General features: G+C 42.1%; 1 protein-coding gene across 1 annotated transcript; it reads right to left on the reverse strand.

Annotated features, from left to right (window-relative positions):
• Positions 1–10,000: 10,000 nt before the first annotated feature.
• On the reverse strand, positions 10,001–11,504 carry LOC138446292 (sodium/potassium-transporting ATPase subunit beta-3). The gene has a single exon (XM_069601148.1). The coding sequence runs from the start codon at positions 11,346–11,348 to the stop codon at positions 10,509–10,511; it is 840 nt and encodes a 279-aa protein (XP_069457249.1). The 5' UTR covers positions 11,349–11,504; the 3' UTR covers positions 10,001–10,508.
• Between the last annotated feature and the right edge of the window lie 14,769 nt (positions 11,505–26,273).

The raw sequence follows: 26,273 nt of genomic DNA on the forward strand, positions 1-26,273 counted from the left end.
CAGGAGCTGTGTGTAGGATGAGCTGGCAACAAAGAGAGTGGAGGCGAGAAGATGCATTGAAGGCCACTGTCAGGATCTGGTAGGAGGTGGAGACGGAGTGAAAAAAGGAAAGGGCGTGTCAAAGGTTAACCAACAGGTCTGGATGCTACTTGTGCAAGGAGAACCCAGAGAACCTGAAGCCTGCATTTCCAGATGGCTGTTCATTGTGTTCTTCACTGATATCTAGCAACAGGAAAAGCAGAAATCTGTCTTCGTATTTTCCACCACACCCAGGGGAAGGTAGGTATAAATGGATATGCAGCCATGACCCAGGACGCTATGCTCTGAACTGATTCTGGGATCAGGTAATAGCCAGAAACAAAAATGAGAAAACAGACCATGGAAATGAAGGTAATTTCAAAATTTTTCAGATCCTTTTCTTTCTTTTTAACTGAAGTGTAGTTGATTTATAGTGTTGTGCTAGTTTAAGGCATACTGCCAAGTGATTCAGTTATTTATATTCTTTTTCAGATTCTTTTCCATTATAGGTTATTACAAGATATTGAATATACTTTGCGATACAGTAAGTCCTTGTGTATCTATTTTATATACAGTAGCTTGTATCTGCTGACCCCAATCTCCTAATTTATCCCTCCCCTACTCCTTTCCCTTTTGATAACAGAAAGTTTGTTGTCTATGTCTGTGAGTCTGTTTCTGTTTTATAAATAAGCTCATCTGTACCCAGATTTCTCAAATGCCATGAAAGAGGGATAGGTGGCCACTGTCCCCACCCACACCCCTGCTCTTGAGTGGCTCAGGATTCTCATCCCAAAACAATCCAGTATCTCTAACAGGCTTCTGGGGCCTCAGCCTCTTGTCACCCTTCTTTCTACCTCCTCTCTGAAATCTCCATCAGGGAAGCCCCATTGGCTTTGGCAAGGCCTCAGGAAAGATGGGGAACTGGGCCGAACCTGGCTGGAGTTCTTATTGGTGGACTGAAGAATAACCATAGGCTAACACATCTGGAATCAAGATTGCCAGGAGAAATATCAATAACCTCAGATATGCAGATGACACCACCCTTATGGCAGAAAGTGAAGAGGAACTAAAAAGCCTCTTGATGAAAGTGAAAGTGGAGAGTGAAAAAGTTGGCTTAAAGCTCAACATTCAGAAAACGAAGATCATGGCATCCGGTCCCATCACTTCATGGAAAATAGATGGGGAAACAGTGGAAACAGTGTCAGACTTTTTTGGGGGGGCTCCAAAATCACTGCAGATGGTGACTGCAGCCATGAAATTAAAAGACGCTTACTTCTTAGAAGAAAAGTTATGACCAACCTAGATAGCATATTCAAAAGCAGAGACATTACTTTGCCGACTAAGGTCCATCTAGTCAAGGCTATGGTTTTTCCAGTGGTCCTGTATGGATGTGAGAGTTGGACTGTGAAGAAGGCTGAGCTCCAAAGAATTGATGCTTTTGAACTGTGGTGTCGGAGAAAACTCTTGAGAGTCCCTTGGACTGCAAGGAGATCCAACCAGTCCATTCTGAAGGAGATCAGCCCTGGGATTTCTTTGGAAGGAATTATGCTAAAGCTGAAACTCCAGTACTTTGGCCACCTCATGCGAAGAGTTGACTCATTTGAAAAGACTCTGATGCTGGGAGGGATTGGGGGCAGGAGGAGAAGGGGACGACAGAGGATGAGATGGCTGGATGGCATCACGGACTCGATGGACGTGAGTCTGAGTGAACTCCGGGAGTTGGTGATGGACAGGGAGGCCTGGCGTGCTGCAGTTCATGGGGTCGCAGAGTCAGACACGACTGAGCTACTGAACTGAACTGAACTGAACACATCTTATTCACTTTTCACTCTCATGCATTGGAGAAGGAAATGGCAACCCACTCCAGCGTTCTTGCCTGGTAGGCTGCTGTCTATGGGGTCGCACAGAGTTGGACACGACTGAAGGGACTTAGCAGCAGCAGCAGCAGCAGGAGCAGCAGCAGCAGCAGCAGCAGCAGCAGCAGCAGCAACAACACATCTTAACCTCATCATAACAGGATCCTGTACACACATGATCAACATCCTCCACCAGAATGGTACTCTAGTATGTACCAGATATGATAGGGGGTCCATGGGAAAGTGAACCTACTGGAAAAACCATAGCCTTGATTAGATGGACCTTTGTTGGCAAAGTAACGTCTCTGCTTTTTAATATGCTGTCTAGGTTGGTCATAGCTTTTCTTTCAAGGAGCAAGCGTCTTTTAATTTCATGGCTGCAGTCACCATCTGCAGTGAATTTGGAGCCCCCAAAACAAAGTCTCTCACAGTTTCCTTGTTTCCTTATCTATTTGCCATGAACTGATGATACTGGATGCCATAATCTTCATCTTTTGAATGTTGAGTTTTAAGCCAGCTTTTTCATTCTCCTCTTTCACTTTCATCAAGAGGCTCTTTTAGTTCTTCTTCGCTTTCTGCCATAAGGGTGGTGTCATCTGTATATCTGAGGTTATTGATATTTTTCCCAGGGAAGTAAAGATTTCTAGTAGTAAAGATTAGCCTGAAGACAACCACAGATAGACTGGAGCCTAATGATATTGTTTATTTTTGGCCTTTGTGACTTCAACTAAAGCTTGGACTCTGTTGACCTTTGCCCCAGTTCTATGCTGAATTCTCTGCCAAAGCCCTTTCATTAATATACGTGTACACTTAGATTAAAACTTCCCCAATTTTACTGTTCAGGGGGACACTAATTTGGGAAAGATCCTCGGTGTTTTCCTTACTTGTTGCAAGTAATAAATTTTTCCTTCTTCCAGTCTTTGGCTTGGTTTGTGTCTTTTGGATCAACACCCACCAAGAGGCAAACACAGTTTTTTGGGTAACAGTACTTTTGTTACAATTGACAAATCTACATTGACACATCATAATCACCTAAAGTCCATAGGCTTCTTTCTTGGTGTTATACAATTTATGGTTTGGACAAATGTATAATAACACATATCCACCATTATAATATCACAGAGTAGTTTCATAGCCCTAAAAGTCCTAGTGCTTTCTGTTCACCATCCCTCTACCCCTAGCCCTTGGCAACCACTGACCTTTTACTGTCCCCATAGTTTTGCTTTTTCCACAGAATGTCATAGAATTGAAATTAGACATTATATAACTTTTCACATCAGTTTTTTTCACTGGCTGATGTTCAGTCACTAAGTCATGTCTGAGTCTTTGCAACTCCAAGGTCTGCAGCATGACAGTCTCCTCTGTCCTCCACTATCTCCCGGAGCTTGCTCAAATTCCTGTCCACTGAGTGGGTGATGCCATCCAACCATCTCATCCTCTGTCACTCTCTTCTCCTCTTGCCTTGAATCTTTCCCAGCATCAGGGTCTTTTCCAGCGAGTCAGCTCTTTGCATCAGGTGGCCAAAGTAATGAATCTTCGGCATCAGTCTGTCCAATGAATATTCAGGGTTGGCTTCCTTTAGGATTGACTGGTTTGATCTCCTTGCTGTCCAAAAGACTCTCAAGAGTCTTCTCCAGCACTGCAGTTTGAAAGCATCAATTCTTCGGTGCTTATTCTTAGTAATACACATTTACGTTTCCTCTGTGTCTTTCTTGTCTTGATAGTTCATTTCTTTTTAGCACTGAATCATATTCCCTTGTCTGAATGTACTCACTTTCAGATAATTGTTGCTAATACAATTATGAAAAATTATTATCTATTATATCAATTAAGAATGAAAAAAAGAGGTTTGATTTTACCTTCACTTATTCCTTCTTCTATATGCCTCTTTTATGTAACTCTAGGTTTCTAACCTACATCATGTTCCTTCTCTCTAAAGAACTTTACATTTCTTGCAATGCAGATCCATTGGCAAAAAAATTCCCTCAGTCAATTTTTGTTTGTCTGAGTATTCCTTCTTTAAGGAATACTTCTTAAAGTATTCCTTCTTTACTATCAAGGGTTAATTTCACAGACAAAACTGTTGTTTTTTTCTCTTATCATTTTAAACGTTTCACTGCGTTCTCTTCTTGCTTGCCTGAGTTCTGAGGAGAAGTCAGATGTAATTCTTAACTTTGCTCCTCTCTATTGCTAAGATTTTTCCCCTGTGACCTTTTTCAGGATTTCTTTTCATCTTCTTTTTTCTCTAGCTTGAAAATTACAAGCTTAGGTGTAGTTTTTGTTTTTGTTTTTGGTTTTGGTTTTTTTTGCTGTTATTCTGCTTGGTATTTCTGAGCTTCTTGGATCTGTGTTTTGGTGTCTAACATTAACTTCTCAATCATTATTGTTTCAAATTCCTCAGCTACGTCTATTTCTAAGTCCATCAAAGGCATTCTTAATTTCTCCTGTGCTTCTGTTTTGTTTCCTGTTATAGTATTTTAGATCTCTAGCATTTCTTTATTCTTTCTTAGAATTCCATCTCTCTGCTTCCATGTGTGTGTATGTGCATACTAAGTTACTTCAGTCGTGTCTGACTCTTTGTGACCCTACGGACTGTAGTCCACCAGGCTTTTCTGTTCATGGGATTCTCCAGGCAGGAATACTGGAGTGGGTTGCCATGCTCTCCTCCAGGGGATCTTCCAGACCCAGGGACTGAACCTATGTCTCTTGTGGCTCCTACATTACTGGCAGATTCCTTACTGCTGAGCCACTAGGGAAGCCCTTCTCTACTTACCTTGCCCATCTATTCTTGCATGCTGACTACTTTGTCCATTAGTGCCCTTAGCATATCAATTATAAGTTGCTTTAAATTCCCAGTCTGATAATTCTAACATCTCTGCCATAACTGAGTCTGGTTCTGATGCTTGCTTGCTCTGACCCTTCAAAGTGTGTTTTTAATTTTAAATTAAAAAAACATTTTCTTCTTGATAGCCAGAATGAATTAGCTAAGAGGAACTGCTGTAAATAGGCCTTTGGTGATGTGGTGAATTGCAGGGCAAGGGGGAGCGTTTTATAGTCCTCAGATTAGGGCTCAGTCTTTTAGTGAGGCTATGCCTCTGAACTGTGAACTTCACAGGTACTTCTCAGCACTCCCCTCTCTTTAGGTGGGCAGGATGGCTGGAGGGAGCTGGAGTTGGGGACTTCCTTTCTCCTATGTGGAAGGCTACAGCCAGCTGAAGTCAGTTTGGATCTGATAAAGTTCCAGCATGTGAGGCTCTGGTTAGTTTCTCTTAAGAGTGGATCTTGTTAAGAACAGAATGCTCAGAAGTATTTCAAAATGGTTCCTCTTCCCTTCCCCTTACCAGAAGCATGGGGGAATTTTTCTCCAATATTCACTGTAAGAATCCAGTAGAGCTCCAGGAAGTAAAACTCACAAAAGTTTTGGGTGTCCTGATGACTGGATCCCTCTGGAATGTTTCACTTGCCCGCACTGAGCCTCCAGTAACTCATCAGTTACAGTTTACGTTTCCCTAGTGTGGTGCTGGTCCCCATGAAGGGTTCTTCCTGGGTAAGTTGTGATTCTCTGTATTTGCCTGTCACTCTCACCAGTTTAGGGGACAGTGATTTGCCCTGTGACCTCACTTCCATATGGATCTAAAAAGAGTTGCTGACTTTGCAGTGTGTTCAGCTTTTTTTACTTGTTGCTAGGATGGAGTGGTGACTCTCAAACTTCTTACAATGCCAAACCAGAAACCAGAAGTTCCATCCATATGTTTTGAAAAGTAGGACAGCTGATATGTATTGAGCACCTGCCCTAAATCAGGTGCTTTACCTGGTCCACTATTTCATTTTTTTCCTTTTAATAGTCCTCTGTGGAAGATGTGATTCTCCCCATTTTACAGATGAGAAGCTGAGAGTTACAGGAGAAAGGCACTTGCTCAAATGTTCACAACAAGTACATGGTCTCCTTCACTCCAGATCCCATCTGATTCCAACTATGTTCTTACGTAGGAAATAAAGGAGGAATAAAGGGCAGAAGTAAGCAACAAAAATCATTTCCCATGATTATAAAAGCAGCTCATACTGTAACATTTATGAAGAAAAGAACTTTTGTGTGATTAGATTCTACAGAGATGAGTGTTGGTAAAGCCCCAGGGACTGAGTTTCTAGCTTACTGCTCCTTAGACACAGTGCTAAGTCATTTCAGTCATGTCCAACTCTTTGTGACCCCATGGACCATAGCTCACCAGGCTCCTCTGTCCATGGGATTCTCCAGGCAGGAATACTGGAGTGGGTCGCCATTTCCTCCTCCAGGGGGTCTTCCCAACCCAGGGATTGAGCCTGCATCCCTTATGTCTCCTGCATTACAGACAGGTTCTTTACCACTAGCACCACCTTGGAAGCCAGACATAGACTGGGCATTTAATAAATTCTTGCCAAATGAATAAATGAATGAGCATTCCATCCAGTGTGTTGTATGTCATTAAAGCATTCTTTCAGTGGGCCTAGCACTGTGCTAAGTACTTTGCATTCTTTATTTCATGTAATCCTCATAACAACACAAGGGAGGGGCATTTTTTCCTCCATTTTTATTGTTGAGGAACCAGAGACTTAGAAAAAAATAACTTTGTGCAAGATCATATAACTAACAACTGTAGAGGTGGGGCTTGGGCTAGGCCTGTACAGTTCATGCTCTACACCCGGACTGTCCTTCTTCCTGAGAGGAGTAGGGGAGGGGCTTCCTCCACACACCCACCTCTGTAGGCAGGCACCCCTGCTGATGCTCCCACTAAGTGCCTCACATCCCCTGCATGGGATAGGCCCTTACCTCCCCCAGATGCCTTCTCTCAGGGTGCAGAACTGAGGGTGTTTAAAGCTTCCTCTAGACTGCAGTTCATGACCTCACAGAACCAGCTAAGCTAGAGAATCAGACAGAGGACAAGCCCAAGTGCTGCTGCCTGAAAGACTTTCAGTGTGGCCCAGGAAAGTCAGGGTCTTGAGGTCCCTGCTTGGGAATGGACATGATCCTTGCTCTGGCTTCTCTTTCCGACCCTTGGGCATCATCAGATGGATGGAGCACAGGATTAAAAGAAGGTCCAGCTACAGAGACCTGAGCCAGGCTGGCCGTGTCATCCTGGGAAAGACCATTAACTTCACCAAGACTCCTTTTCCTTCTCTATTGCATAATAATCAGAGTCAGAATAATAATTTCTATCTCCTGGGGCTACTGTGATGACTCAGTGAGACTGGGCAGAGGAAGTTTCTTTGTAACTGGGATGCACTCTACAAGTGACTCAGTTCCCAGAGCCCAGGACAGGGGCTTTTCTACTCCACCCTGCACCTCCTCATAAGGGGACGGGAACACCTTTCACAAAGCAAGGATCTCCCAGGACCTGGTATTTTGCCTGTGTCTGGTTTCTGACCCCAGCATCTGGAAGAGTAGGCAATGAATATAGCTTCTGAGAAGCTACAGCTTCTGGCTGTGGTCATCCCTGTGGAGGAGTAGGTCTCAAGGCCTATCTGAGGTCCTTAGATCTTTAGAAACCTAGAAAATTTAGTCTCTCCTTTCTCTCCCCTGATGATCACTGACACCTCTCTCTACTCCCTGCGCAAACCTACTAGTTTCTCTCCTCCTGTAGAAGGTAAGGCTGAGCCATTGTAAGTGACATGGGGCTTTTTTCTTCCTTGGGACACTAATAATCATGCCAAGACCCTCTGTTGTTGCTACTCCACCCTGGGACAGCCAGTGTCTTCTGGGAGCAGGTGTGGGTGAGTAGGAGTTGTTTAACCCCTTAATCTACATTCCTATCCACCCAGAAACACAAAAACTACACAACACAACTTAGCACACACATACACACAAGTTAACTAGTCGCTCTTCCTGCACCTCATTCTTCACAAACTGTTGCTCAGAGAGTATGGTTATCAGAGACTGCCTGGAGAACAGTGTTCTGCTCTGAACTGAAAAGCTTAATTTAGAGTGGCCAGGATGGCAGAGTAGGAAGACCCTGAGCTCACCTCCTCCCATAGGCACCCCAAAACCATGGGTACTTACAGCAAAATTATTGAGAACAGACACCCGAGGCCTAGTGGAAGAGATTTCCTACAACTAAAGATATAAAGAAGAAACCACAACAAGATAAGCAGTAGGGCTGCAGACATGGTATAATCAAGACCCATATCCCCAGGGAGGTGGTCCACAGATGGGAGGATAGTTACAATTGCACCGGTTCTCCTAAGGATCAGAGGGTACAAGCCCCACAGCAGGCTCCCCAGCCTTGTTGCTCTATACCAGGAAGACAAACCCCCAGAATGTTTGGCCTTGAAGACCAGTAGGGCTTACTTTCAGGAGAGCCAGAGAACTGTGGGAAATAGAAACTCTACTCTTAAAGGGCACACACAAAATCTCACACACTCTGAGACTCAGAAAAGAAGCTGCAAATTGAAAGAATCTTGGATCAGACACACCTTCTGGTCTTGGAGAGCCTCCCAGAGAAACAGAGGCAATTGGAGCTCACCCTGGGGACACAGACATGGGCAGCAGTCACTTGGAGAAACTTATCCTACTAAGAGGACTCTGGAGCTACCAAGCAGTATTTTGGAATCCCCTCTCTAACTTAGCACTCGGTCATGGCCCCACCCACCAGCTTGTCAGCACCAGTACTGGAACACTTCAGGTCAAGCAGCTAGCCAGGTGGGGACACAGCTCCACTCAGCTGCCCTGGGACACAGTGCCATCCACCAGAGGACCCAGGACTTGGCCCCGATCAGCAGAAGATCAACACCAGCTCCCAGACCCTAGGCCCTGCCTCCAGGGACCCCAGGACCCACAACATCAAGTATACTAACATTCATATCATAGGAGTCTCAGAAGGAGAAGAGAGAGAGAAAGGGGCAGAGAACATATTTGAAGACATAATAACTGAAAATTTTTTTTAACTTAGGAAAGGGAACAGACATCCAGGTCCAAGAAGCATAGAAAATCCCAAACAGGGCTACCCTGGTGGCTCAGTAATAAAGAATCTGCCTGCAACACAGGAGACTTTGGAAAACCCCAAACAGAATCAACCCAAAGAGGGCCACACCAAGACACATTGTAATAAAAATAACAAAAATTAAATATAAAGAGAGACTCTTAAAAGCAGCAAAGGAAAAAGCAACAAGTTATGTTCAAGGGAATGCCCATAAAGCTATCAGATGATTTTTCAGCAGAAACTCTGCAGGCCAGAAGGGAGTGGCCCAATATGTTTAAAGTGATAAAAGGGAAAAAACTACAACCAAGAATACTCTACCTATCAAGGCTTTCATTCAGAAATGATGGAGAGAGAGAGCTTTACAGAAAAGGAAAAGCTAAGAGAGTTCAGCACCACCAAACCAGCTATATAAGAAATATTAAAGAAACTGCTCTGAGCAGAAAAGAAATGAGAAATATTATGAAAGGAAAAATCTTGCTGGTAAAGGCAAGTATACAGTAAAGACGGTAAATCAACCAGGTATAAACCTAGTAGGAAGGTTAAAAAACTGCAGTAGTAAAGTCATCTATATCCACAATAAGTAGTTAAAAGAGATACAAAACAAAAAGATGTAAAATATGACATTAAGAACAGTAAAAGAGGAGGGGAAGAGTAAAAATTCAAGGTTGTTAAAATACATTAAAAATTAAGAGATCAGCAATTTACAATTATATACATACATTATACACATTATATGTATATGTATGTGTATATATAGTAATATATAGACTTCATGCTAATCACAAACCAAAATTCTATGATGGATATACATAGGAAGAATCCAAATGTAACATAAAGATTACCATCAAATCATGAGAGAAGAGAGCAAAAGAAGAAAGGAACAAGAAAGCACTACAAAAACAACCTCAAATCAATTACCAAAATGGCAATAAGTACATTTCCCATCAATAGTTAACTCTTAAAGTAAATGGGCTAAATATTCCAGTAAAAAACCTAGAGTGGCTGAATAGATACAAAAGAAAGACCCACATATAAACTACCTAGAAAAGACTCACTTTAAATCTAAAGACACACAGGTAGAAAGTGAGGGGATGGACAAAGGTATTCCATGTAAATGGAAGTGAAAAGAAAGCCAGAATAGCTTCATAAATATAAAACATTCCATTCCTTTTTTTTTTTTTTTAACCTTTCAAATCCACTTTTATTTTCCTTTTTCCTCCTCACATACAGAACTTTTCCACACACTCAATTTCTTGTAGCTATAAAGTCACTTGATGTTGGTCAGGTACCATTTTATCCCTTAAAACTTTGCTGGCATCAAAATATGACAGTTAACCAGTGTTAAATCTATAAAATATTTACATAGCACAGCACATTAAGCTTTAGACACTTGGCAATTAAACCACATAAAAATTGGACAAGACCCCCAACCTACATGTTCAGAATCAGGTGTTCACAGTCCCTATCTGTGTACATGGTTCAAAAGGCAGCAGAGGCAACAGGCAGTTACTCCGAAGGACATGGACCACTATTATCTGGAAGCACATTATGTTATCCCAGTGTCATGTACCACTCCACCTTTCTCCAAGGCGGTCTCATAATTCTGGAATGGCAGGTCCTGCTTATACAAAATGAAGACAGACAACACAACGTTTACTCTGTAGAGACATCCTAACTCCTACTATGCATGCATGGTGATCTTGAATGCAACGCGTCCTAAAAACTTGTCACGGTCATTCTGGGTTTTTAGGTTGGGTGATCCATCAATCTTGCACTCAACCATTACTTCTTTTACGTCACCATCACTACCAAAGCTGACCTGGACGGCAACTAGTGGCTGCAGGTAGCTCCCATGCAGTTTTTTCCCATAATATGGAAAATATTTTAAATCTATCGTTCCATTGGAAGGATAAGTTGATAGAAATGCTGTGCTTTCACTCTTTGCAATACAGTCTATCCTGGGTTCTCCTTGAGGCTTTAATCCAATTATTCTGTTCATTTTCACAAGAATACAAGGCTTTCCTTCTTGGTAGCCAAACGTGGGATCATCCACACCACTGCATGCTTCAAGTAAAGCAAGAGGAAACTGACACGCTGTGTATTCTGGACCCTTCTGCTCAAAAAAGGTTCCACTGGTACAATCTGTGAGATTCTTCTGTTCTTCTAAGCCATATGGCTTTAGAAATTTCTTAAGGTCATCAATGTACCCTTGATAGGATTCTAAATCAGACAGGCTGAATGAAAAATCCAACGCAGACACTGGTTTTGGAAAAACCATAAGTCCTGGACTAGGAATCTGGTCACGATATTTTGGAACCTCATCATTCAGAGTCTGAAGCATGGCCCACATTGTGAATGAAAAGAGTGCCGCCAGGAACCCATAAAAGACTAGGTAGAAGAGCAAGATCAAACCCCAGCTCTTGGCGGTGCGCCCCAGGAATTCTCCGGTTGTCCGGTTGTAGATGAAGAGCTTCCACTCGGCCAGGCTTTGGTTGAAGGACTTCTTGTCTGTCTTCGTCATGGTGTGTGTGCCGACGGCGAGAGGAGCGGCGGCCGCGGGGGTGGAAGCCGCGAGGAGCGCTGAGGCGCGTCCCGGCACGAGCGGGGAAGCTCGGCGGCGGCGGCAGGAAGCGGGACGGCAGAGGAAACCTTCTCGCTGCGGTGAGCGCTCAAGCAGACTGCCAAAACATTCCATTCCAAAGCAGCAGAATACACGTTGTTCTCAAATGCACACGGCACATTCTTTAGGATAGATCACATGCTTGGCCACAGAACAATTCTCAGTAAATTTTAGAAACTGAAGTCATATTAAACAACTTTTTTGACCAAAGTGCTTTGAGACTAGAATTCAAACACAGAGGGGAAAAACTGCAGAACACAAACGCGTAGAGGCTAAACAGTGTGCTATTAAATAACCAATGGAACACTGACGAAATCAAACCAGCAAACAAAATACCTAGAGACCAGTGCAAATGAAAATGCAATGATCCAAACTCTAGGGACACAGCCAAAGCATTTCTAAGAGTGAAGTTTATAGTGATACAAGCCTACCTCAGAAAACAAGAAAGATCTCAAATAAAAAACCTAACCTTACACTTAGAGGAACCAGAGAAAGAATAAACAACCCAAATCTGTAGAAGAAAAATAAAGATCAGAGCAGGAATAAATGAGATAGAGACAAAAAAAAAAAAAAGACCAATGAAGCTAAGCTGATTCTTTGAATAGATAAACAAAATGGACAAACCTTTACCAGAAGGTTTTCTTTCCATCAAGGAAAAAAGATAAAGTCAGAAATGAAAACTTCACAGCCAACACCACAGAAATTCAAAGGATGTCATGATAACCCCTATGAACGATTTTATGCCAATAAAATGGGCAACCTAGAAGAAATGCCTAGAAATGTATAATCCTCTAGGACTGAATCAAGAAGAAATAAAAATATGAACAGAGCAATTACTAGTGATGAAATTTAGTTATAAAAAAGAAAAATTCCCAACAACAAAAAAATACAGAATCAGATGGTTTCACAGGTAAAATCCAGCAAACATTCAGAGAAGAATCGACACTTATCCTTCTCAAATTATTCCAAAAAATAGCAGAGGAAGAAATGCTTCCAAACTCATTCTATTACTACAAGGCCAGCATCACCCTGACACCAAAACTAGACAAAGATAACACAAAAAAGGAAAATTACTGACCAATATCACTGATTAACATAGACACAAAAATCCTTATTAAAATATTACCAAACAGAATTTAACAGTATATAAAAGGAGAGCTTCCCCAGGTCAGGAAGATCCCCTGGAGAAAGGAAAGGCTACACGCACCAGTATTCTTGCCTGGAGGATTTCATGAGTCTGAGAGTCTGACTGGCTATAGTCCATGGAGTTGTAAAGAGTTGGACATGACTGAGTGACTAACACTTTTGCTTGCAAAAGATCATACACCATGATAGAGTGGAATTTATCCCAGGGATGCAAGGATGTTTCAACACCCATAAATCAATCAGTGTGATACACTATGCTAACAAACTGAAAAATAAAAATCATACGATCATCTGAATAGAAAAAGAAAAAGCTTTTGACAAAATTCAACATCCATTTATAATAAAAACTCTCAAAATCATAAAAGCCACATATGACAAGCCCAAAGCTAACATCACACAGAATGGTGAAAAACTGGAAGCATTTTCTCTAAGATCAGGAACAAGATGAGGATATTTCCACTTTTATTCAAGAATAGTTTTGGAAATCCTAGCCACAGTAATCAGAGAAGAAAAAGAAATGAAATCCAAATTGAAAAGGAAGAAGTAAAATTGTCACTGTTTGCAGATGACATGATGCTATTCATAGAAAATCCTAAAGATGTTACCAAAAGCCTACGAGAACTCATCAATGAATGTGAGAGTTTCAGGATACAAAATTAATATACAGATATGTTGCATTTCTATATACTAACAACAAACTATCAGAAGAAGAAACTAAGGGACTTTGCTGGTGGCTCAGTGGTAAAGAATCTGCCTGCCAATTAAGGAGACGATGAGTTTGACCCCTGATCCAGGAAGATCCCACATGCCGTGGAGCAACTATGCCCAGGCACCACAGCTATTGAGCCTGAGCTCTTGAGCCTGGGAACCACAACTACTGAGCCCAAGTGCCACAACTATTGATGCCTCCATGACCAAGAGCCCATGCTCTGCAACAAGAGAAGCCACCACAGTGAGAAACCCACACACTGCAACAAGAAAGCAGCCCTCGCTTGCTGCGAGAGAAAAGCCAGCATAGCAATGAAGACCCATTACAGCCAAAAATAAATAAATAAAAGTAAGTAATAAAAGAAGAAATTAAGAAAACAATCTCATTTAAAATTGCATCAAAAAGAATGAAACATTTAGGAATAAATCTAATGGATGAGGTAAAAGAGTGTTTTCAAAAAACTGTAAGACACTGATAAGAAAAATTGAAGATGACACAAACAGATGGGAGATATATCATGGATTGGAAGAATTAATTTTATTCTAGTGACCACACTACTCAAAGTAATTTAAAGATTCAATGCACTCTATCAAAATACCAATGACATTTTTCACAGAACTGCTGCTGCTGCTGCTGCTGCTGCTGCTGCTGCTAAGTTGCTTCAGTCGTGTCCGACTCTGTGCGACCCCATAGACAGCAGCCCACCAGGCTCTCCCATCCCTGGGATTCTCCAGGCAAGAATACTGGAGTGGGTTGCCATTTCCTTCTCCAATGCATGAAAGTGAAAAGTGACAGTGAAGTCGCTCAGTTGTGTCCGACTCTTAGCGACCCCACGGACTGCAGCCCGCCAGACTCCTCTATCTATGGGAGTACCAGAGTGGATTGCCATTGCCTTCTCCATTTTTACAGAACTATAAAAAGTAATTCTAATAATTGTATGGAAACACAAAAGACTCAAAATAGTCAAAACAATCTTAAGAAAGAATAAAACTGGTGGAAACACCCTCCCTAACTTCAAACTATACTGCAAAGCTACAGTAATAAAAACAACAGGATACTGGCAGAAAAGCAGACACACAGATCAATGGAACAGAATAGAGACCAGAAGTAAACTCACTTTTGTGTGGCAGTTAACATACCACAGAGCAGGCAAGAATATATAAATGGAAAAAGACAGCCTCTTTAATAAATGGTGTTGGGAAAATTGGACAGCTATGTGCAAAGGAATCAAACTAGACTATTCTCTTATACAAAAATAAATTTAAAATGAGTTAAAAACTTAAATGTAAGACTTGAAACCATTAGACTTAGAAGAAATCATAAGCATTAAACTCTTTGACATCAGTCTTAGTAATATTTTTTGTATATGTCTCCTTAGGCAAGGGAAAGAAAAGTAAACAAACAGGACTACATCTAACTAAAAAATTTCACATGGTGGAGGAAACGCTCAACAAAACAAAAACACCATCTACTAAATGGGATAAGATATTTGCAAATGATATATCTGACAGGACAAATGTTCAAAATATACAAAGAACTCATACAACTCAACTTCAAAAAAAAAAAGCTATACAGTGTGATTAAAAATGAGCAGAAGATCTGAATAGACATTTTTCTGAAGAGGACATACAGATGGCCAGCAGGCACATTAAAAGATGCTCAACATTACTAATCATTATAGAAGTGCAAATCAAAACCACAATGAGATATTTCAAATCAGTCCAAATGGATATTATCAAAAAGACAAAAAAATAGCATCTGTTGGTGAGGATATGGAGAAAATAGAACCCTTGTATGCTGTAGATGGGAATATAAATTGGTACAGCCATTATAGAAAAGAGAATAGAGATTCCTCAAAAAATTTTAAAAAGAAAGTATCACATAATCCAGCACTCCACTCTTAGATGTTTATCTGAAGAAAATGAAATCTCTATTTAGAAAAAATATATGCACCCTTAGGTTTATGACAGCATTGTTTATAATAGCCAAGATGTAAAAGCAATCTAAGTGCCTATCCAGAGATGAATGGATAAAGAAGATATGATATATATACACACATACACAGATACATACACATAAAATGAAATATTACTCAGCCATAAAAAAGAATTATGTCTTGTCACTTGTAACAACATGGATAGACCTAGAGGGAGTTATTCTAAGTAAAAGAAATCAAAGAAAGACAAATCCTGTATGGTTTCACTTATATGTGAAATCTCAAAAATAAAGCAAATGAACAAACATAACAATACAGAGTTATAGATGCAGAGAACAAGCAAGTGGTTGCCAGAGAGGAAAGGAGAAGTGGGAGGAGAGAATTAAATGGAAACCAAGAGCTACAAACTTCCAGTTGTGAAATAAATGAATCATGGATATGAAATGTACAATGTGCGAAATGTAGTCGATAATTGTGTGGTATCTTTGGAAACATATCATACCTAGATTTATCATGGTGATTATTTTAAGGTGCATAGGAATATCAAATCCCTATGTTGTGTCCCAAGAAGTAACATAATGTTATAGGTCCACTATATTTCAAAAACAAAGGAACAAAGTTACAGAAAAAGAGATCATATTTGTGGTTATCAGGGGCAGGAGGTTTGAGTAAGAGAACTGGATGAAGGCAGTCACAGACTTCCCATTATAAGATAAATAAATACCAATAAAACATGATAAATATAATTAATGCTGCTGTATATTTAATATAAAACTTGTTACAAGTAAATCCTAAGAGTCCTCATCACAAGGAAAACTATATATATATTTTTTATTTCTTTAATTTTGTATCTATATGAGATGATGAATGTTCACTAAATTTACTGTGATAATCATTTCATGATGCGTAAGCCAAATCATTATGCTATAAGCCTTAAAGTTATACAGAGCTATTGGTCAATTATATCTCAATAAAACTGGAAGAAAAAAGTTTAATGTAAGACTTATGACTCAGAATAGAGCTAGTGCTGTGTATCATATGGAATTCCTTATCACTTTCCACTAGAGGTTTGTTCCTGAAAGAAAGTTTTCTCCTATTTCCTCTTGTTAAAAGGCAAGATCAACCAGGGACATCTCTTGAGGTTGAAACATAGCTCAGAGAATTAACATTCTATTAGATTCCTGGATAATAACCAAAGATCCCTCTGGAACCTTTGTCTAAAGACAGTTGCCAAATGTCCCAATGACGAGTCAATATTGATGATCAAGCTGCTGCTGCTGCTAAGTCGCTTCAGTCATGTCCGATTCTGTGCGACCGCATAGACGGCAGCCCACCAGGCTTCCCCATCCCTGGGATTCTCCAGGCAAGAACACTGGAGTGGGTTGCCATTTCCTTCACCAATGCATGAAAGTGGCAAGTGAAAATTGAAAGTGAAGTCGCTCATTCGTGTCTGACTCTTAGCGACCCCGTGGACTGCAGCCTACCAGGCTCCTCCATCCAGGGGATTTTCCAGGCAAGACTACTGGAGTAGGTGTTGCCATTGCCTTCTCCGATTGATGATCATATTTATAATTAAATACATTCAGTTCAGTTCAGTTCAGTCGCTCAGTCGTGTCTGACTCTGCGACTTCCTGACCTGCATATAGGTTTCTCAAGAGGCAGGTCAGGTGGTCTGGTATTCCCATCTCTTGAAGAATTTTCCACAGTTTATTGTGATCCACACAGTCAAAGGCTTTGGCATAGTCAATAAAGCAGAAATAGATGTTTTTCTGGAACTCTCTTGCTTTTTCCATGATCCAGCGGATGTTGGCAATTTGATCTCTGGTTCCTCTGCCTTTTCTAAAACCAGCTTGAACATCTGGAAGTTCATGGTTCACATATTGCTGAAGTCTGGCTTGGAGAATTTTGAGCATTACTTTACTAGCGTGTGAGATGAGTGCAGTTGTGCAGTAGTTTGAGCATTCTTTGGCATTGCCTTTCTTTGGGATTGGAATGAAAACTGACCTTTTCCAGTCCTGTGGCCACTGCTGAGTTTTCCAGATTTGCTGTAAGTACAAACTATAGCAGCAACAGTTACAGCAGAATTCTTTTTAATCTCCCTCTGCCAACTATTAGTAACTGAGCCTCCCATATGATTTCAGAGCAAAACATAAATAAAATCTCATCACGTTACATGTATGTACTTTATTTTACTTATAGGTCGTAATATCCCTCCTATTACTAGGAATTTGAATATGGTTGATTAAATAACTAAAGCAAGAATTTCAAATTTATCTTTATCATTTGATCAAAAAATATTTTGCAGAGAGCTCCCCTGTGGTCCAGTGGTTAAGAATCCACCTTGCAGTGGAGGGGACGCAAGTTTCATCCCTGGTCGAGGAACTAGAATTCCACATGCTGCAGAGCAACTAAGCCTGTGCACCACAACTAGAGAATCCTCATGCCGTAACTATGATCTGGACTAATACTATCAACCCTAAACACAGACATCTGTATATTAACACTTCATTATGGTGAGAGAGAGTGACTAGCTCAGTAACGTGATCAGGAGAGGAGAATATCTTACTAACAAACAACTCTTTTGGAGAACTCTCTAAGAATACTAATATTTTGGCAACTGTGTGTTTCCAGAACATTATCTAAGATTCATCAGCATCATAGAATTTGTCAAGGGTCAGGAATCTTGAGAGACCATTTTAGAATTCTGCCTACCACACAGATGTCAGTGCCTACATAGTCTTTAAACTGCTCGCTTCCTCTCTCTCAAGCTATGGGTGTTGGTTCTGAGCCCAAGCAGACAAAAAAAAATGATATCACATACACGCTGTGAAAAATGTATACACAAAGCAGAAAGAAGAAGTGATCTACTATGCACAGGTGGTGGGGCTGCTGAGGGGATATTTAAAGGAAGTTTCAAGAAGTGATATTTCAACTGGATGGTTAGAGAAAGAACCATCACTTCACATTTTTGTCTTCACTGTCTGGAACAGTCTTAAGGTACATAAAAGACCCCTGTTGGCGTTTATTGAATGACCTTGTAGGTGTCTTCTAGTGGAGGTGGGGAAAGAGAATTTTAGGAGAGTGAATCTCATGTACCGAGACCCAAAGCATTGTTTTTTTTTTTTTAAATAAGCATTTGTTTTTATTTGTATTATTTTTATTTATTTTATTGCCTTGTCACATGGCATGTGGGATCTTAGTTCCCCAACCAGGGATCGAACCTGCAGCCCCTGCATTGAAAGTGTGGAGTCTTAACCACTGGACTGCCAGGGAAGTTCCCAGAGACCCAGAGATGTAAAGCCACTTGCTATGTTCAAGGATCAGTGAGAAGCGTTAGATTATCTAAACATACAAGGCATATGGCAAGAGAAGAGGCAGACGATGGGGCCAGAACATGAGAGGCCTGGAATATGGTAAGGAGATAAGACTTTATTTTGTAAATGAAGAGGGATACTTGAAGAGCTTTAAGGAAGTAAAAAAGAAAAAGACAGATTTGTGTTTGAGAAAATTAGCTCCAGTGGAAAGCATGTGTGAAGGCTACTTTGAGGTGAGGGTTAGGATGGATGGGAGTGAGGCTAACCCAGAGCTGTAGGGATTAGGGCCTTGTGGTCTTGGAGTACAAGTGGGTGAGGAGGGTCTACACCAAGACAATGGCAGTGGGATGGAGAAGGGATTGGCTCCCAAAGCTAGTTGGAAAGTAGAGGGACTGAAGAGCATGGCTGGGAAGAGGAGTTGGTTGAATCTGAAGGATGACAAAGTCATGAAGGATGACCTGAAGATGACTCCGATTTAGGAGGTGGATAAATGATGAGCCCATCCATTGACCTTGACGTCTAAGGAGAAGAACAGGCTTGAGGAGGAGGAGGGTGTTGGCAGTGATGGAGAGAAGGGCAGCTGTGAATGACAAGTACACTTTGGGGCATATTGAGTTTGAGATGCTTGTGGAACATCCTAACAGAATCCAAGAGGAGGCTCTTGAGTTCTGAGCTCTAGAGCTTAACAGGGATGGATACACATCGGATTCTCTAACTCCTAGGTGAGCAATCAAGTCACAGCGTTGGATAATCACAAAGGGATGGTGTATAGAGTAAGAAAACAAGGAAGCTGAATATAAAGCCATGAGTCACCAAAAGTTTGCCATGTTGAGGGCAGAAAACATGAACTGGAATCAAAGGTGGGAGAAGAGAGGCTTTGATGGGAACCAGTGAATCTGCGAATATGTAGTGGCCACAGAAGGTAAACAAAGAAATGGGCCTCATGGTCAGAAGAAACTGTGCCCATGAAAATATTTGCTGGTATTGACTGCACTGGCTTGAAGTCGTAAAAAAAAAAAGCCTAGGGAGGGCAAGACCCACCAGACCATGTGTAATTTAAACACAAAACTATAAGTAAATTAGCTTGTAGGACAGATTGTCACAGATTTCTTTACTGGGTTAGGAAATACTTGGTTTCACTGGGTTCTGTTCTTCTGAGGAAAAAAACAACAACAACTTAGAGTGAAAATGTATGATTCTCTTTTGATCTCTATAATTAATAGATTTGACCCAAGTATTCATCGGCCCTTAATGAAAATCAGTGGTGTTTCTGTTACTTTCCACGGTTTCTCGTAAGTTGAAGAACAAAAGAGTATCTTTCATAAGATCATCAAGGGTAAACAGGATGTCACAAGAAGAGAGATCACTGTGGAATAATAAAATTTTTTAAATGAGGCTGATCCATTTTTAATTTAGTTTTCCTTTGCCCATGTCAGTTCAGTTCAGTTCAGTCACTCAGTCGTGTCCAACTCTTTGCAACCCCATGCACTACAGCACGCCAGGCCTCCCTGTCCATCACCAACTCCTGGAGTTTACTCAAACTCCTGTCCATTGAGTTGGTGATGCCATCCAACCATTTCATCCTCTGTCATCCCCTTCTCCTCCCACCTTCAATCTTTCCCATTATCAGGGTCTTTTCAAATGAGTCAGTTCTTCACATCAGGTGGCCAAAGTATTGGAGCTTCAGCTTCAGCATCAGTCTTTCCAGTGAATATTCAAGACTGATTTCCTTTAGGATGGACTGGTTGGATCTCCTTGCGGTCCAAGGGACTCTCAAAAAGTCTTCTCTAACACCACATTTCAAAAGCATCAATTCTTTGATGCTCAACTTTCTTTACAGTCCAACTCTCACATCCATACATGACCACTGGAAAAACCACAGCCTTGACTAGATGGACCTTAGATGGACCTTTGTTGGCAAAGTAATGTCTCTGCTTTTTTTTTTTTTTTAATTAAATTTATTTATTTTTTTTAAATTTTAAAATCTTTAATTCTTACATGCGTTCCCAAACATGACCCCCCCTCCCACCTCCCTCCCCACAACATCTCTCTGGGTCATCCCCATGTACCAGCCCCAAGCATGCTGCACCCTACGTCAGACATGGACTGGCGATTCAATTCTTACATGTCTCTGCTTTTTAATGTGCTGTCTAGGTTGGTCATAGCTTTTCTTCCAAGGAGCAAGCGTCTTTTAATTTCATGGCTGCAGCCACCATCTGCAGTGAATTTGGAGCCCCCAAAAATAAAGTCCGTCACTGTTTCCATTGTTTCCCCATCTATTTCCCATGAAGTGATGAAACTGGATGCCATGATCTTCGTTTTTTGAACGTTGAGTTTTAAGCCGGCTTTTTTACTCTTCTCTTTCACTTTCATCAAGAGGCTTTTTAGTTCTTCTTCACTTTCTGCCATAAGGGTGGTGTCATCTGCATATCTGAGCTTATTGATATTTCTCCCGGCAATCTTGATTCCAGCTCGTGCTTCATCCAGCCCACCGTTTCTCATGATGTACTCTGCATATAAGTTAAATAAGCAGGGTGACAGTATACAGCCTTGACGTACTCCTTACCCTATTTGGAACCAGTCTGTTGTTCCATGTCCAGTTCTAACTGTTGCCTCCTAACCTGCATACTGCCCATGTCAGACTCCATCAAACAACCTGAATGTGAAAGTTGTTCAGTCATGTCTGACACTTTGCAACCGCATGGACTGTACCATCCATGGAATTCTACAGGCCAGAATACTGGAATGGGTAGCCTTTCCCTTCTCCAAAGTAACCTGAATAAATACTAGCAATTGCTGTGCCCCACCAAAATTTGGACATGCTTCAAACATCTCCAAAGAAGGACAATATACTTTTTCGAAAAAATATAAAGATGAAGTTAACCAAGTGTGTGTAAATTCACCACAACCTCTCCTCATTATCTAGAGGGGATGGCCCATGATGATAATTTAGTTAAGGCCAAGTTAAGCCAAAATGCAGATTCAAGTGCCAAAAAATCAGTGTGTCTCTGCTTTTCTCCTCTGTTCCCTCGAAGCTGATGTCTTGCTAAGCAGCTGGCTAAGTATTCACATTCTTGGTGACTTGGAGGAGGCAGAAGCCTTGGCAAAGCAGCAGTAACACACACAGAGACACCTCACTTCTGTCCTCTACAATCCCCTCAAACAGTAAGAATGTCAAACCTTCAGTTCTAGAATGAGACTGAGGGTGTTTATGTGAAGTTATTCTGTGTATGTGCTCAGTTGTTCAGTCATGTCCAACTCTATGCGACCTCATAGATTGTAGCCTGCCAGGCTCCTCTATCCATGGAATTTTCCAGGCAAGCATACTAGAGTGGGTTGCCATGTCCTCCTCCAGGCAATCTTTCCAACCCAGGTATCAAACCCTCATCTCTTGCATCTCCTGCATTGGCAAGTGAACTCTGCCACTGCCTGGGAAATTATATTTCTCTGCTATTCAGTTAGCAGGGGGCTGTGTGACTGGGTTCACACCAGCAGATGAGAGGATTGGTGAGGCTCTTGACCAGTGGAGCCAATAACGTGGTCAAGAAGACCTGACCTAAGGAAAGAGGAAGAGGCCCAGATGAACAGAGAAGTAGGGGAAGCAGCAGTGGCAACGCCAAGCGCTCTTGGAGCCCGTGAGGACAGAAAGCCGAGGTCGGGAGCCCGTCCACCAGAGCAGAAGGGAAACCAAAGAAGAACGCACGCAGAGCTGGAAAAGCAGAAAGCGCAGCATCTTTCCTTAGCGTGAATGAGAAAGCCTCTCACTCTTCTCCGCCCCTCCCCAAACATGCGTGGAGTTTGGTTTCACTCATCTCTTTGAGGAGGTGTTTCCGCATGCACCCTGGCCTACCAATTTACAAGAACATGTATTCATCACTCCCATTAAAAAGTAATGTGAATGTCACCCATGCCTAGTTTCTCAAGCGGCAGGGAAGTAGGGCAGGTTTGAGCACTTTATTTCCTGCCTCATGAAGGTTTGCTGTCAGGCTGCGGTGATCCCATGCAGTGGGCTGAGCAGAAGCAGCCCGAGTCTAAAGGCTGGCCCGTCACTCTCGGTGGCACCTTGGATGGGCTCTTCATAGAGCTAAACCTCAGGTTTCTCACCTGTATAGTAGGAATTATAACATTCCAGATCCGCAATCCCTTTGTAGCAATTCTGAAATCCAAAGGGCTCCAAAAAAACAGATTTTTTTGGTAAACTTGTACAAAATTCATCTGATGACAAAACCTGACCTGAACTAATAATGTGAGACTTAGTTTCCATTTATCCCATTAAACATGATTATCTGGAAGTTTGCTGCAGGAACATCAGTATGTTTGATAACATGAATATTTTGGGGGTGTTATCATTAATCCAGTATATGCACTGATTTGTCCCTCACAAATATGAACCATTTTGAATTCTGAAGCGTACCAGGGACCTGTGTGGAATCTGAATTAAGAGATTGGGGACCTGTTCTTTGGGGTTGTAGGAAGTACTAAGGGAAAATAAAGTGTATCAGGTGATTCTAACGATGCCTTGTTGCTGCTGATACTTAGTCACTATGTTGTGTTTGAATCTTTGCAACCCCAAAGACTAGCCCGCCAAGCTCCTCTGTCCATGGGATTCTCCAGGCAAGAATACTGGAGTAGGTTACCATTTTCTTCTCCAGGGGATCTTACTGACCCCAGGCTCAAACCTGCATCTCCTGCATTGGCAGGCAGATTCTTTACCACTGAGCCACCAGGGAAGCCCACAGCAATGCCTGGCAGTGTGTAAGTGCTCAAGAAATACAAATTAGAATTTATTATTATAAAATATGCAGATAGGGAGTGCTCTGCCCCGATCCTGTTACTCTGGAGTTCACCCAGGGGAAACATTAAACTCAGGTTCTGACTCCTCATCCACCAACTATATCGCTGAAGAGTCTGGACTTTTTGAGGAAAAAAATCTCCCTGGAAAGCCATGTGTATATTCCTACAGGCACTGTGGAGTTGAGACCTAAGACCTAAAGCCAAGAAAGAAATTCCAAATGCACAACATTTGAGGATTACAAGGACAGGGAATGAAAGAAGGGCTGAAACTGGACATGCTCCCTCCCAAAGGTGTTGAGGCCTGGTGGAGAGAGGCTTGCCCTTGGAGCCAGAGAGATCTCATTCCTTGCCCTGCCCTCCCTCGTGATGGGAACTGCTGGATCTCAGTTTCTTCATGTGGAAAGTGGGCTAACAGTACTTCTGAAAGCTTCGCTATAATGGAAATCATTCTTCGTGGGGGCCTGGTACATAGATGAGATTCAGCAAGGAACAGGCAAAAACACACAGGCACCATTATACTGGGTGCTAAGAAAACCAAAGTTTCTAGAGTATAATTCTGCCTTGCCCTGAATTCCTCTCCAGAGGAAAAGCCTTATGTTTCCTGCAAAAGTGAGACTAAGAGGCCACACGGAGGGGGCATTCCATCTATGAAGAGCTCTAAGCCTGTAGTGAGAGTTTCTTCTCTCTTGACAAGACAGTCACCTGTGCCCCTTGGGGGGACTTCTGACTCAGAAGGACAGCCACACACAAGGTCAAGTTCAAAACTGTAAAGGTGATCTGTGGACACACGGCCGGTCAATAAGACTTATTTACCCCTTGAATCCAATTTTGGCTGGATGACCAAGGCCCAGTGTGACCCCTTATAAAAGGAACAATTGTCAAGGGTACTTGGAAGAAAAGAGGGTTGTTTTCTGCCATTCAAAGTGGATCGTTTCATGAAGGAGACCTTTCACCCAAATAATCACCTTGTCCTCGCATGTCCAGATCAGGCCCAACACAGAGAATAAACAGATACCCATATAGAGGCGGCCTTGAGATTAACCCCAGCCAATGCCTGGTTTTCTACAGAGACTTTGACCTGAGTAATCATGTTCTCTCCAGACCTGAGCCACACTACTTGAGACACGCCAGGTGTTAAAACATTCGCAACCTCTGGGCTTTCCTCAGCACTCCTTTCCTCTTTCCCGCCCATCATGGCTAGAGGTGAGAATTCCCCTCTTTCCTGCCCTCCTGAGCCTCAGGGCTTCAGCCCCCTCATTCCATCAGAGTCAGGGCAGCACTGAGAACACCTTCGCAGTACCCGCCCCCAAGCCCGGCATGAAGAGGCTTCCTTTGAACGGTGGCTCTCCATGAACTCATTCCCATTTCTTCAGAGCAGTGGCTCAACAGCCAGATCAATCTCAGGGTTAGGGGCCCGTCAACTAAAAAGATGCACAACGTGAGAGTTGCGAGTTACATTTCATTTGGGATCCAATGAGGATTGCAGCCCAGGAGACAGCACCTCCGATAGCTCTGAGAGACTGCTCCAAAGAGGCAGTAGGGGAAGGTCAATACATTAGATTTTGGTGAAGGGGGAGTTCAGGGCAATCAAGAACTTGTTTTACAAAAGGCTTTCTGCTAGTCATGAGGAGCCATGTTACCATGAAAGGATTTAGTGCTTTTCTAGACATCAGGGAGGAAATGCAAGGATTGAGATCATGAAATCAGTTTCTGAAAGTACCAATATCTAAAGACCTGTTCCACCAGTTTCCCTGGAGCACAGAGTGCCACACTCTCCACCCTGAAACCCCTTCAGGGAGTGTTGAGGGCCAGCAGCTGCAGTAGCATGGGCACATGGCGAAAGCCCATGTTGCTGTTGCTCAGTTGCTGGCAAGTGCCCTTGGCAAGTGCCAATTTGTAGTTGACAGTACCAACAGAGCTGGAGCACCAGAGAAAGGCATAGAGAATCAACAAGAGAGTGAGAAGAGAGCATTTTTTTTAAGAAATAATCTGACATTTGATTAATTTCTTAAAGCATCAAAGTATAAAGGAAATATCCACAAGTCCATCCCGGTATAAATAAATAGATGGGGACAGGTCTGGTTTTCCAGTGGCTAAGCCTCTGTGCTCGCAATGCAGGGAATCTGAGTTCGTTCCCTGATGGGGGAACTAGATCCCACAGGTCGCAACTAAGAGTTTGCATGCCACAGCAAAGATCAAAGATCTTCAGTGCCACAACTAAGACCGGGTGCAGCAAATAAATAATAAAATAAATAAAAATAAATATTTTAAAAGTAAGTAAATATATAAATGTAGGAGAAAGGACAGCTCTTCCTTACAAAAGAATTCCACTTAATAAATGTAGAAAGAATGAAGAAAATAGAAATTCACCATTAGAAACCACAGGAATAACTGCAGCAGGCAAGATCCTGCTAAAATTAGTAGGCAAAAGTTTGAGGAGAAACAGTATTTGCATAGTCTCCAAGTGTTTCTCCTATGAAAGTGAAAACTCAAGGTGTTTGTGGCTCAGTCGTGTCCAGCTCTTTGCAACCCAATGGACTGTAACCCGCCAGGGATTCTCCAGGCCAGAATACTGGAGTGGGTAGCCATTCCCTTCTCCCGGGGATCTGCCTGACCCAGGGATCAAACCCGGCCTCCTGCATTGCAGGTGGACTGTTTACTGTCTGTGCTACCAGGGAAGCCCATATAGCCCGACACTGTTGATGACTTAGTGTTCCGCCGCAGGTTTACCCAATCACCCCTCAGGTTCTTCCCACCCGCACTGCCGCTGCTACCATCACTCGCACCGCCTCCAGCTGAGGACCCTGAGCCACCCGCGGTGACAATTTCACACCTAGGCTCACGGTCTAGGGTTGGCATTGCTGTGACCACTGTAGCTGAACTTGAACGTCACTGTTAGTGTTGTATGACATCTTGCTGCCGCTGAG

Source organism: Ovis canadensis, chromosome 9 (genome assembly GCF_042477335.2).
Source record: "Ovis canadensis isolate MfBH-ARS-UI-01 breed Bighorn chromosome 9, ARS-UI_OviCan_v2, whole genome shotgun sequence".
NCBI lineage: Eukaryota > Metazoa > Chordata > Mammalia > Artiodactyla > Bovidae > Ovis > Ovis canadensis.